At 50.3% G+C, this 14,476-nt stretch overlaps 1 protein-coding gene across 2 annotated transcripts in view; it reads left to right on the top strand.

Annotated features, from left to right (window-relative positions):
- Nucleotides 1-13,355, top strand: part of UCHL1 (ubiquitin C-terminal hydrolase L1) — a 464,331-nt gene extending 450,976 nt beyond the window's left edge. For both annotated transcript variants that reach the window (XM_078678272.1, XM_078678270.1), the window contains exon 7: nucleotides 13,037-13,355. In XM_078678272.1, coding sequence (XP_078534398.1) covers nucleotides 13,037-13,123 — 87 coding nt within the window. In that variant the 3' untranslated portion in view covers nucleotides 13,124-13,355. The remainder of the gene's footprint in view (nucleotides 1-13,036) is intronic.
- The last annotated feature ends 1,121 nt before the right edge of the window (nucleotides 13,356-14,476 follow it).

Here is a 14,476-nt window from a genome sequence, read left to right as displayed (position 1 = left end):
CGGATGGGTCGTTCTGTGCATCAAAGCATGTTACTCCTTGGCCAAGACAGAGCCTCCTGTGGGATTGCGTGCCCATTCGACCAGGGCAACTGCAGCCCCTACTGCCTTGGGATGCGGCGTTCCCTTGCAGGACATTTGTCAGGCAGCTACGTAGGCCTTGCTGCACACATTTACAAAGCACTACTGCCTTGACAATCTGGTCCGGAGGGACGGCTTCTTTAGCCGTTCAGTGCTCTGTGACTTTCTGATGTAATCCTGTTTGCAGACCCCCCTCCGAGGTTGGTATTGCTGGGGTATCTATTCTAAGGTAAGGAATCGATCACTATCTTTCAGATGTACAAGTTACTACTTGTGTAACGATCTATCTCTAAGACATTAGTTAGTGATAGATTCCTTACCGACCCACCCATCCTCCCCGTTCTGCAAACTGATTACTAGGGTTAAGGTCATCCCTTCAGGGCCCTAGTTTTATGCACCAATGGTCAGTATCTTGCATGGCTCAGCGTTCCTGGCACAAAGTTGTGTACAGAACTGACATCCGCTCGCATGGGTGGCGCCTAAGTACACTGACTTCATCTCAGGGCTGACGACGCCAGTGACTGATGCGGAGCCACAGGGCGCCACCTACTGAAGCGCAGGGGTACTCCTAAGCAAAAATTTCCGGATCCAGTCTGACACCTCGGGATATTCTAAGGTAAATCTCATCACTAACTAATGTCTCGAAGATATATCTGAAAGAAACGTTAGTGATAGATTCCTTACCTTAGAATATCCTCAGGCGTCAGACTGGATCTGGAAAATTTTGCATAGCAATACCCCTGCACGCCGGCAGGAGTCTGCGGCTCCGCGTCTGTTGGCGTTGTGAGCGCCGGAATGACGTCGTCTGAGTACTTAGACGCCGCCTATGCGTGCTGACGTCAGTTCTTCTTTTTTCCGCACAGATCCGGAGAAGCTCTACCCCTTAGTATTGACTACATTTTTTGATCTTTTGATCATTTCTCTTCTCGAGTCTTCGACTCCGGTGCCGGTAGGGATGCCCGGGTTTAAACCCTGCTCCAAGTGCTGCCGACTGATGTCGGTTACCGACCCCCATCGCCGGTGCCTCAAGTGTTCAGGCCTCGACCACGATGACCGCACCTGCTCAGACTGTCGGACCCTGACATCTAAAGCTAGGCGGGAGCAGTCCCGCAAGCGTCTCGAGCTCCAGCAGTCGGCGCCGCTCCAGGTCCCAGTCCCACAGGAGGTCGAGGGACCGGTCGCGGAGTCGGAGTCCTCGCAGCTCCGGGAGTGGACATCGGTCGTCAGGATCCAAGTCCTCAGGTAAGAGGCATGAGAGGTCGGAGAGACTGCATCGTTCCTCCAACCCACCCTGACGCTCGCACGATGCGGCCGGGGTTCGGGTGACACCACCCATGCGGCTCCGACTGAGTCGCAGGCGTCGCCGCCTGCCCCACACCTTCGGGTCCCTGGGCATGATGCGACCCCAGAGGAGGTCGAGCGGTACCTCATGGCAATGAGGTCCCTCCCTTCTCAACCGGGTCCTGTGGCGCCTCCGGGCCCAACGATCCCGGCTGGAGGGCCTAGCGGGTCGGGTGCTTCGGCTCCGACGCTGTCGGGGACTTTGGCCCCGGCGACTTCGTTCCCGGCGCCGCAGGCCCTCACTGGGTCCGCTTCCGGGTCGTCGCTGGTCGACCTCACCAGCGCCGGCCCTGCGGGTGTCTCCCCAGGCGCCCACTATGGACGCCGTCACCAATCCTCACTTCGGTCCGGAGCGGCTCCGCTGGGCGCCGCTTCCGACGGCGTTTGGAGATTTCGATTTCCATGACAAAGGCCCCGTCTGTTGACCCTGCTCTGCAGGAGATGGGTGACGAGGGTGATTGGGAGGTGTCTGTGGACCCTCTGGCACAAGAGTGCCAGTCTCAACAGGACTGGACATATGAACTTGGGGAGGCCAGTGGAATTGACACTTCGCCAGACACTGGATTTGTCTCCCCTCCCACCGTGGCTACGGAGGAGGGGGCTACTTACAGCGTAATGTTGAAGAGGGCGGCCAAGGCCTTACACCTTGAGCTCCTTGTCGTGGCTGTGAGGACTAACCTCACTGAGGTCCTTAAACAGCAGGCAAGCTCCACTGAGCCTCTGCTGCCGTTTAATGAGGCCTTGTGTGACGTTCTTGTGGGCACTTGGTCCAAGCCCGCCACGGGTCCGCCTGTGGATAGGAACGTGGCCTGACGCTACCGCCCGGCCGACCCTTGCTTTTTGTCCACCCATCACACCCCCGAGAACCTGGTCATCCAGGCCTCCACTTCCCAGACCGCATACCCGACGGCTCTGCCCGATCGGGAATCCAAGAGGTATGAACAATTCGGGAAGAAAGTGTTCTCGTCCCTGAGTTTGGGACTGCGGTCTGTCAATACCGCATGCCTCTTGGGCCGCTAAACCCACACCCTGTGGGACACGGTCGCAGAAGTGCTGCCACATGGTCTGGAGGAGGTCAGGGCTAAACTCGCCCAAGCCCTTGTGGAGGGCTGAGATGCAGCACGATATTCCATCCGGTGTGGGCTGGATACCACGGACTCACTGGGCAGGGCTATGGCAACGACTGTGGCGGTTTGATGCCACGCCTGGTTGAGGTCTGCCAACTTTTCGGCCGATGTCCAGGCCACTCTACTGGACATGCCGTTCGATGGCCGTCACCTCTTTGGCGACAAGGCAGACTATGCGCTTGAGTGTTTTAAGGACTCCAGGGCTACGGCTAAGTCCTTGGGCCTCTCTGCCACACGCCAGCAATCTGGTGCCTTTCGCTCCTTTCGTGGCCACGGAAGGGGCACCCCCCACACGTGCTGCCAGCCACGCACCTCAGAATGTTCAACAGCGCGGTGGCAACCGTGGAAACTGCCGTGGCGGCGGTCTGGGACAACGGCGAGGCCAGTCCACACCTCCCCCGCAGCATCTGCCTCAACCTTCCTAGTCTGTGTTTTCAGGCCCATGTGACGCCAGTGGTGGGTGCTGCAAATCGTCCGAAGGGGCTACTCCCTCCCCTTCGAGGCGACCCCTCCAGCCATGCCACCGCAATTCCACCGCGTGTCGGGGATCACTTGCAACTTCTGCAAGAGGAAGTCACGGCCCTCTTGGCCAAGGGGGCCATCGAGCGCATTCCTGGGCCAGAAGTATGGTGTGGTTGTTACTCCCAATACTTTCTGGTACCCAAGAAGGGCAATGGGGGCCTACGCCCTATCTTGGACCTACGGAACGTCAACGGCTTCCTCCGGAAGGAGAAGTTCAAGATGCGGACTTTGGCTCAGGTCTTAGCTGCCCTGGACCCTGGAGACTGGATGGTAGCGTTGGACTTGCAGGACGCTTATTTTGACATCCCTGTCCTGCCGGCCCACCGGCGTTACCTGCGGTTCACGGTAGGCCACGAGCACTTTCAGTTTACCGTGCTCCCCTTCGGCCTTACCAGCGCCCCACGGGTGTTCACGAAAGTGATGGCGGTGGTCGCAGCTCATCTGCGCAGGTTAGGGGTGTCCGGCTTCCCCTACCTTGACGACTGGTTGTTGAAGACGGGCTCGCCCCAGACAGTCGTCCGCCACCTCCAGACTACGGCCGTCCTCCTGCACCAGCTGGGGTTCTCCATAAATGTGCCGAAGTCGCACCTGTGCCCCTTTCAGAAGCTCCTCTTCATCGGAGCGGTTCTAGACTCTGCGCAGTTTTGGGTCTATCCTCCCGAACAGCGGGTTCTGGATATTCAGGCTATGATTACGATCTTTAAGCCTTTATCCCGAGTCGCGGTCAGGTTGACGCTGGGGCTGATGGCCTCCTGCATCCTTCTGGTGCATCACGCCCGGTGGCGGATGCGGGCTCTGCAGTGGGCCCCGCATCAGGGCAACTTGTCCGACCATGTCTTGATCTTGGAGGGCACTGCAAGACAGTTGCAGTGGTGGCTCACGGACCGCGGTTGGGTCAGTCGCAGATCCCTCTCCCTACCCCACCCGGAGCACGTGGTTGTGACGGACGCGTCCCTCCAGGGCTGGGGAGGCCACATAGGAGAGGCGGAGATCAGAGGCCTCTGGTCTCTGGCGGAGTCCCGGCTCCATATCAACCTTTTGTAGCTGCGGGCGATCCAACTAGCACCGAATGCATTCCTCCCCTCTGTCCGGGGGAGTGTAGTGCAGGTGTTCACGGACAACACCACCGCCATGTGGTACTGCAGCAAACTGGGCAGGGTGGGGTCGTGGACATTATGCCAGGAAGCTCTGCGCCTCTGGCAGTGGCTGGAACATCAGGGTGTGACCCTGGTGGTTCAACACCTGGCAGGTTCTCTGAATGCCAGGGAGGACTAACTCAGCCGTCGGTGCGTGATGGATCACGAATGGCGTCTGAACTCGGACATGGCGCAAGGCCTCTTTCAGCTGTGGGGAGAGCCTTGGTTAGATCTATTCGCCACAGAAGAGAACGGGCAATGTCCTCAGTTCTGCGCTTTGGAATTTCCAAGACTGCACTCGCTTGGAGAGGCTTTTCGTCGCGAGTTGAGTTGCGGTCTGTTGTACGCCTTTCCGCCTATACCACTTCTGCCCAGAGTGCTGAAGATCATGCGCAACCGAGCCCAGGTTATCCTTGTGGCTCCGGACTGGGCACGAAGATACTGGTATCCCTAGCTACTCAGCATGTCAGTCAATCCCCTGATTCGTCTGCCTCTTCGGGACCTTCTGTCGCAGCATCAGGGGACAGTCCTCCACCCGAACCTGTCCAGTCTCCACCTACAAGTTTGGAGATTGAGCGGCGGCAGTTGAGGCCATTTGACTTGCCTCCTGAAGTCTGTAATGTTATTCTGGCAGCCAGGCGTCCCTCCACAAAGTCTGTATACGGCTGCAGGTGGAACAGATTTGTGGCATGGTGCACAGCAAAGGCTGTGGATCCACTCTCTGCACCCCTGTCTGAGGTTCTCCTCTTCCTTCTTTCTCTTGCCCGGCAGGGCTCTGCTCTGGACACTATCAAGGGGTACCTTTCTGCCCTTTCCGCCTTCTTAAGGCTACCTGATCAGCCTTCATTGTTCAAGTCCCCAATTGTAAATAGGTTTTTGAAGGGCATCACACACATGTTCCCTCCTGTTCCTTTCGTGATGCCCCAGTGGGACTTGAACCTCGTTCTTACTTACCTAATGTGTGCTCCCTTTGAGCCGCTCCATAACTGTCCTGTCTATCTTCTTACTCTGAAGACTTCTTTCCTGGTTGCCATCACCTCTGCCAGGAGAGTGAGTGAGCTCCAGGCTTTCTTCCACACCTGCTTTCCTCTCTGTCCATCCGGACAAGGTTGTGTTGCGGACAAGACCCTCTTTCCTGCCCAAGGTTGTCACAGCCTTCCACATGGGGCAGTCCATTACCTTGCCCACCTTCTTTCCGCCTCCGCATCCCTCGAAAGAGGAAGAGAGGCTCCACCGTCTGGACCCAAAACGTGCGCTCTCTTACTATCTCGATTGCACACGCCAGTTCCGGGTGGATGACCAACTCTTTGTTGGTTACGTGGGCGCTAAGAAGGGAAAGGCGGTGCACAAGCGGACCATCTCGGTGGATCATCTTGTGTATCCAGGCGTGTTACTCCTTGGCTAAGGAGCCCCCTGTTGGATTGAGGGCTCATTCCACTCGGGCTACGGCGACTACCACTGCCCTGGGCCGAGGAGTGCCCTTGCAGGACATTTGCCAGGCAGCTATGTGGGCCTCGCTGCACACGTTTGCACGACACTACTGCCTGGACAGCCAAGTCCGGAGGGATGGCTTCTTTGGCCATTCCGTCCTCCAGGACTTTCTGGTGTGATTATTGGTTCGCAGACCCACCACCAGGGTTGGTATTGCTGGGGTATCTATTCTAAGGTAAGGAATCTATCACTAACGTGTCTCTTTCAGATGCAGAAGTTACTACTTGTGTAACGATATATCTGTAAGAGACATTAGTTAGTGATAGATTCCTTACCGACCCACCCATCCTCCCCGTTCTGCGAACCGATATCTAGGGTTAAGGTCATCCCTTTTAGGGCCCTAGTTTCATGTCAACAGTGTTGGTTCTATCATGGCTCTGCGTATCCGGCGCGGAAAAGCTGTGTATCAAAACTGACGTCGGCGCGCATGGGCGGCGTATAAGTACTCCGACGTCATTCCGGCGCTAATGACGCCGACTACTGACGCAGAGCCGCGGACGACGCCAGCCGGCACGCAGGGGTATTGCTACGCAAAATTTTCCGGATTCAGTCTGACGCCTGGGGATATTCTTAGGTAAGGAATCTATCACTAACTAATGTCTCTTACAGATATATCGTTACACAAGTAGTAACCTGTGCATCGTTACACAAGTAGTAACCTGTGCACCAGTCTCCGTATCAACAATCTTATAATCCTCCATCTTACTAACAATCTACAGCTGGTTTCTCTCACCGGGGAGGCCACAAGCAAACACATCGCCGTGATTCAGGCAAAAAGCAATGATCACATCGGGGTACCAGCACCCCTACCTCACCCAAGCCTGTGAATGCGAACATTTCCTGTTATGTCCATCAGTGGCATGAAGTAACATCAGATCGCTGGGTGTTGGGCCTTGTCACCAACAGTCACACTGTAGAATTCCCCCTCCGCACAAATCTTCACTTGCTGTGAAAAGACAACTTGGACATGCTAGTCCAAGAAGAGATGGCGGTGCCAAACTCACAAAAGGGAAAAGGTTTTTATTCTCTTTTTTTCTCATCCAGATCAGTAGAATGGAGACAGATTCTGGTCCCAGGGGATCTCAAGTTGCTCAAGAAACCAATGTTCAGTATGGTAACGGTTTGACTTCCTGGGTTGCTTAAAAGAGAATTCATGACCTTGCTTGACATGGAAGACTCCTATTTTCATATCAGAAACCATCTGAAGCATCGTAAATTAAGATTCAGTGGCTGATACCCACTACCAATTCAAAGTACTTCAGTTTAGCCTCAAATCTGCAACACTGATCTTCACGTACCTAGCACCAGAGGCTTCAGCCCTACAATCTTGGGGATTAAAGTATTCCTGTATCTAGACTGCCTGCTCAAAGCAGCAACAACACTGGAGGCCAGTCTAACAAGAAGCTGCCTTCCCTTTTTCAGGACGTTGGGGCTCATTAACAAGGGGAATACTGCATCCAACTCAAGTAATATCCTTTCTGGGAGCATCCATAGACACCATTCAATGCAAAGCATTCCTATCTCTCAAAAGAGATACTTATGAATATGCTTGCACAGACCATATTAAAAAAGGGACAGTTTCTGTGTGAATGTACAAGTCTCTTCTGGGGATGTGTTCAGCACTAAATCTGGTACCTCTAGCCAAACTGAAGAGGAGGCCTCTTCAAGAAGAACTGCAGAAGCAGTGGCAGCAGACTTCGGGATCCTTTGAAGACTTAATTTGAATCACAGAATGGATGGTAAAAGCACTGAAATGGTGGTTTCATGCAGCAAATCTTGTTCAAGGTCTTTCTTTTCTCCAGATTTCATACTAATGGATGCCTACATGGAGGTCTGGGGAGGTCACATTCAAGACTTTCAAATCCAGGGCAGATGGTCTTCTGCGCAGAAATCAGCACATCAACAGCTCGGAACTCAAAGCCATATTCCCATCTCTTACAGACAATACGACCAGCATGTACTAAATCAACAAACTGGGAGGAACAAGATCATTACGCTCTCGTGAAGCGCAGGAATTATGCGATTAGATGACAAAGCATGGGATCTCCTTTAAAAGCAGAGAATGTCAGAGGTCTGCACAATACTCTGGCAGACACGTTAAGCAGAACTCAGACCAGTTGTCACAAGTGGGAGCTCAAACAGCCCCAGCTAGATAATATAGTTCGAAGGTGGGGGTAACCAGTGTTAGGCCTATTCGCAACAGAGGAGAAAGCCAATTGCCAGTATTATGCCAGCAGATTCCCTCGTCAAGGGGAATGCCCTTTTAATGCGATGGTCCGGGAAATATGCTTATTCTTTTCCCCATCCCGTTAATTACCAGGTGTAGGAGAGTAGGGTCTGCAATCCTATGATCACCCAGATTTTTGCTTTTTGCTGCACTGGTTTACGACTTTCCCTGGCTGTGGGCCTGCTAATCAGACCCACAGCCTAGCTGTTCTCTCTATCCAAATTGTACTTAGGTACTGAATTGGCACTGGGCCCTCTCCAAGTCCCTGTACCCAGGGCTGAGGTGCACCCAGAAGTCTCCCAGGGGCTGAAGCATGTATTATGCCACCCCTGGATTGACTAACTAAAACTGACACAACTGGCTGCACGACAGCTGGGGCAAGGTGGTGTACTCACCCTTTGCTTTAGATATAGTATACCTATATCTAACCCTAAAAATGGACACACAGATCTCCTATCAGTCACTCCTATAGCAGGCCTTAACAATCCTGAAGGCAGAGTGCTTGGAATCGTGTGAGATGGTGCTCTAGCATGAGCTGAGCCTGTCTGCGGCTTTCGGGATCCATCCCTTAGCCGTTTCCATGATATCGCATACCATATACTCTTAAGTGCATTATAATCCTCGCGGTTATGTGCCAACTCTGGTATCGCTTTATCAAAACATGTCGAGTAAGGTGTCATACGAATTGGAATACTAACCCCTCGCCAATTCTGGCGACGGGGTTAGCATTCCACCCTTCTAGAGGGACACGACATGCCTGTAACCTATAACCCGGTTAAAAGTCAGACCGAGCCTTAGCATCCACAAAATGGATGCTGCCACCGAGACACAAGTCTGCCCTCCTGCTGCTGGGAGTCCTCCCAGAGCAGGAGATAAGGACAAAGGGTTTCCTGCCAGGGGCGGTGCCAGCACTGCCCCAGACAGGGTTTTGTGTATTGTAGGTAGGCAGGGATTTAGAGGAAGGTGACTGCAAGTGGCACCCCGGTGCTCACTGTGCATAGGCCGGCTGGAACCAGTTCCAGGGGCACTCCAGCCCCTGGCCTGGGGAAAAGCCCGCCAAGGAAGTGGGTGTAACCACCCCCCTCCTGGTCCCACCCATAGGGCAGGACTTAGTCGCGTGCCAGCCCCCTTTTACAGGATAAAGGTAGAGACTGGCCCCCTTCCAAATCAGATCATCTTTGAATCCTGAAACTACTTTCTGCGAAAGGAACTCAAGACTTCTTCCTAAGATTTCTCCCTTGTGACTAAGGAGTAGTCACCCTGCATCCGCAGGCACCATCTGAAGAACACTGCGGTCTGCTGCAAGTCTCTCCTCCGGATCAAGACTGCCCAGCTCGACGAGAACCGGCTTCCCTGGCACCTCTGACCTCTACCTGCATCATCAGTCACGCTGAGATTCGTGGGTGTGACGAGACCTCGAGGGACCGGCCATCTTCAAGACTGCACGACTTCTTTCCAGCAAGCCCGCCGAGTGAATTCCTGGTGAGTGCTTTGGGGTCCGAGAAGCCCCCACCCTGAGCAGCTCCAGCACCGAAGAGCAGCCCCCCAGCATCTCCACGATCTGCGTGGGGCCCTTCTGCTTTTTACTGCTCACCGCGTTGTTTGGCTACTAGCCCGCTGGCTTGTGGCCTTCCTGACGACGCCCGACGACATTTCTGCTGCTGGTCTGGTTGCTCCAGACTGGCCCTTGCTTCCCTCCATCGGAGAAGTACCCTGGACCCTCCTGGTCCACCCAAGACGCCATTTTAGGTCCACCGCGTGGGCCTTGCATTTGCCAAGACTTGTTGCCCAATCCTGGGTCCAGCGACGTCGACAGCAAGAACCTTCGTGGGACAGCTCGCACCTCCATCCTGGTCGCCGACAACGCCTCCTGGTCCGAGAGACTGCAGAGCCCAGCAGCGCCCACTCACCTGACTGCGGTGACTTCGCCCGGTGCCATCCTGGTGCCCACTTAATCACTGGCTAGTGATTCAAGAACTTGGTCCCCTCTGCTTTCAGGTTTTCTTCTTCCTTGATCCAGGCTTGGATCCATCGAACTTTCCTTCACTGGTCGCCTGCCAGCAACTTCTTCCTTCCAGGCTCCTGGTCCGGCAACGAGATCCCCGACGTCTTTTCAGACCTATGCAGCTGCAGCCCATGGGCTAGGTAACTTCGGCACTCCGGTGTCCCAGCATAGCCTCACTATCCAAGGGTCAGGATCCACTGTCGTTTTCTCCCTACCAGGTCGGGTTCGCCCGTGAACACTAACTTTGTGAATTCTAGCTTCCATAGACTTTGTCCCGCATCCCGCGTGAGAGTGCACACTCTGCACCCGAGTCCCCTGGGCCTCCTAGTAGTAATCTAACGATTCCCTAGTCCAGTCCTAGCGATTCCAAAGCCTATTAGAACTGTTACTTACCTGCTAGTAATTCGCATTCCACTTTTAGCGTATATGGTTTTTCGTGCCCCTCGGGCATTTGTGTAACGTGCTAACTTAAAAGTATTTTCGTAAGAGTTTTGTTGTGTGCTTAGCACCCTGTCCTCATAAAGAGTACAGGGTTGTTGTGATTCTAATAAATACATTGTTTATTTTCATAACACTTGTGTGGTGTCCTTTCACTGGGTGTTCAAGGGGTAATGTGATGGTAAAACAGCTGGCTTAACACGCCCTCTAGAGTCTTAGCCTTAGACTGCTCGTATCCATGCTACTAGGATAGCTGGTCTATAAGGTTGACTTACAACCAATCATCAATAAGGGTTGTTTGGACTGATATATAGTGATCACTAGAATAGTGAGCACTGCACATCAGGCCAACTTCTCACACCAGGGTATTAACCAAGATAGTGTTGGAAGGCTGTTGTCTGATCCTAATAGTGTCACGATGGCCCAGACCGTACTGGTTCCCAGAGTTACTCCTACTGTCTAAGTCAAAGCCCATTCACCTGCAGCAATCCATCTGTTATCGAGGGCCAAGTGAATCCTCCAGACCCACACCATTTCCACGCATGCTCATTCTTCGAATTCAGGGATTTGGATATCCTGCAGGAGTGAAGGGAAGTTATTGCCAAATCCAGAGCAGAGAGCACTATCTGGACATCGTTTAAAAAGGAGGATTGTTTCTGGTGCAAACAAAACCTTCACCCGTTCCAAGAGCCTGCAGAGCAGATTTAGCCATATCTCCTCTTTGGCTAAATCAGGTCTCACTTTCTCTTCAGTTAAGATTCACCACGCTGCAATTTTCTGCTCTAGGAAATCTCCTAAAGTTACTTCTCTCGGTGCATCTAGTCATATAATGCAGTTTGAGAAGTCTCTTCTACGCATTTCCCTCTGCATGAGCCTCCTCCAGAATTGAAGCTTAATTTAATCTTGGCCCAGTTGATGAGACAGCTGTTTAAGCCAATTGACAAATTAGAGCTCTAGTTTCTCACCTGGAAGGTGGCCATCCTACTGGCTTTCATCTGCAAGGAGAGTTGGCGACATACAAGCTTTTACAATTAAGGAACCATTTCTACATTTTACTGAACTATGTAGCCCTGAACTAATCCGACTTATTCCAATAGTCTGTAATATCACTGGTTCGTTGAGGTGAAACGGTACTATCTCTTTCCAAACCCATCTAGTCCAACAGAACAGGCTTTACATACGTCGAATATTAAGAGGTGTTTAGTTTCTAACTACACAACAGATGGAAAACCGATTTGTTACTGTTTGCTTACGAACAAGGAACAGCTGTAACTAAGGTCAGTCGCCAGGTGGGTGTCTTCTGCTATCCAGTTCTGTCACGAAAAGGCTAACAAGCCTCTGACTAGGACTAAAGCACACTCCACCAGAACAGTTTCTACATCAGCAGCTTTGTTTGGTGGAGTGACATTGGACAAGATGTCGTGCTGGGACATTAAAGAATGTCCAAACTTTTACGAGACATTCCTGGCTTCAGTGTACACAGCATGAGTATGCAGCTGTTTACCAAGCTGTACTGCATCATCTCTTCAATTAAGGTCAGCCTCTTTGTTTGAAATAGGGAAACTTATCTGAGTGGTGCTCGCACCAGTTCGCAGGCTGCAATGGCAGGCCTGTAGTCCGTTTGTGTAGTCTTTCATGAACGGAAAAATACATGCTTCAACCCATGGGAGACTTCTGGTGTACCTAGGCCCTGGTTACCTTAGGACCACATGCTAGGGACTTAAAAGGGTACACCAGTAGCCAATCAGGACGGTTTCAAAGTACTTGCCATAGTTCAATTTAGGAAGAGCACAGCAAATGGGCTCCTGATTAGCAGGATCCCAGTCAGACTAGGCAGATAACAGTGACACCAGAAAACTGTGGGGATAACCATGAAAGCAGATCATACTTTCTACAAATACCAATCAAATATTGGTTATAATGCGCTCTTCTACCCAGTATGATGCTTCTAGTCTTATTTAGATCTTACTTTGACAATTGGGTGTCTCTTCCCTCCCCTGGTGAACTTGTCAACTTCTGCAAAATAATAGTGCGAGGTGAGGGCAACACATATTCCTGAACAAGCAATCTTGTATTCACTTTTTTCAGATTGCTGCCTACATGTTTGAATTTCTTTGGGTCTACCAGTATTTTGTTGCTAAATTGAAATGAGTACTTGTATTTATTTAAAAAATAGCCTATGTAGTTCAGATTTCGTGAAATCTTCTTAGGAACTTGCATCCAGTTGTCTGATCATCCGAACCAGTAGAGACTATTGATTTTTGGTTTGAAGATTCCTATGATAAACTGATTAACATCCATTTTGCAGCTTAACAGACAAGTAAAATGTTGTAATAAGGAACTGATGTCAGGGTCTTACAACCTGGTCCATGATACATTTTCTAGTATTGTCCCTTTGTACCAACTAAAATGCCTTATTTCAGCCTAATTGCCCAGATATTACTTTTGAGCTAACTTTTTGAATGTTTCGATGTGATCTTGGAGCCATGTAAGATCACTTGCTTGTGGGTCCTAAGTGTTTTCCCCTAATGTGTTGTATGTGCTCTGCCCCAGTGACTGTTAAGCTGACGGACTTAAAATGTACATGATTAACGGTGTGGTCTAAATATTTGGCTATACATTGTTTGATTTCTTCCATAACAGCAAAGTAAATGCAATATCATTTTTGTAGGATGCTGCTAAGATCTGCAGACAGTTCACGGCTCGTGAGCAAGGGGAACTCCGGTTTTCTGCTGTGGCTCTCAGCAAGTCTACATGAAACACCAGCAGCTACTGCTACTATGCAAAATTGCACTAGCTTCAACAATATTGTGGCTTGAGTTTTTGGTGAAGGGTGTCCCCACTGCACTGCTTCTGTAATTCATTCACCAACTGGTCCAATATTGGTTATATTAAAGTGTACTGAATGCTTGCATTGTATTACCTTGTTACATGGTTACTTGTTGCGATTGTTAAATCTGAGAGTTTCAAATAAATGAATGTTCAATCCAGCTTGTCACTATTATTTTGGAACACTTGCAGTGTAGTATGGTTTGGGTTACATACTAACTTTGTTTACCTAGAGCAGCAATTCACAACCCATTTCATATGGGAGAGCCCCTAAAATACTTTTTCATTAAGTACCCAAATTCAAATTCAAAAACTTTATTCGGAAACATGTAAATCATGTCCATAAAAGTACATACATACAATACATGTTAAAAGAAAAATACACTTGACAATCGCAATCCGCTAAAAATACAGTTTGATACATATAACGAATCAAGTAACACACTTAAAAAGGTTCCCAATAGATAAAATGTTTTAAGAAATTTTTATATTTGTTTTTAAAAAATCATGCTTTTCCTATAGCTGATGGCCCTGAGTAAATAACTAGCCGTATAAAAACAGATGTCAGGATGATGCAAATTAAAAAGTAATTTTATTGCCGCTTTAACGGTTCTTGCTCCAAATTTAATAAATAAAGGTTTTAAAAAGAATTTACGACATTCACTATACAGGTTACATATAAGTAGAAAGTGCTCTGTGCTTTGTTCTGAAATGTTGTCGCACCGACATGGACCTGTAGGGCGCATCTTAATCTCAGGGAATGCAACCAATAGGTGGACCGTACCATCCTCATCCTGGTGAGAACAAACCGGTGTTGCCCTTTGGTTACCTGGAGGAGGTAAGGGTGTAGGCCCACAAATTCGTTCAAATGGTTGTAACGTATACAGGTGGAAAGTTTAAGATCATCCGTGGCTCGTCTTTCTGCACAATGATTTAAGAAAATTGATTTCAGACTCTCTTTAGAGAGATCCGAAGCAGAACAGTGATCTAATGTAACGTTAAACCCAAACACACTAGAGAAGGATTCAATTGTGTATTTAATCCATGGGATTTTGAGAAAATAGTCTAGACGTAAACAATCCTCAATGATGGCCCTATTAAATGAGGTTTCGTCTTCCATCCAGACCGAACGCCACAACATTAGAGGTCTCAATAATAATAGATCGTTTAGATGATGTAGTCCTAATTCTTTATGGACCAAGCTATTAGCAGTGGAGGTCGGGAGACACAATAATTTTTTCAGAAATGTATTCTCTTCTACCTGTAGAGATTCTACCCTGGA

This window comes from Lissotriton helveticus, chromosome 2_2, assembly GCF_964261635.1.
Source record: "Lissotriton helveticus chromosome 2_2, aLisHel1.1, whole genome shotgun sequence".
In the NCBI taxonomy this organism is placed as follows: Eukaryota; Metazoa; Chordata; class Amphibia; order Caudata; family Salamandridae; genus Lissotriton; species Lissotriton helveticus.
Note: the sequence above shows the minus strand (reverse complement) of the source record. Positions and strands in the feature narration are given on the sequence as shown.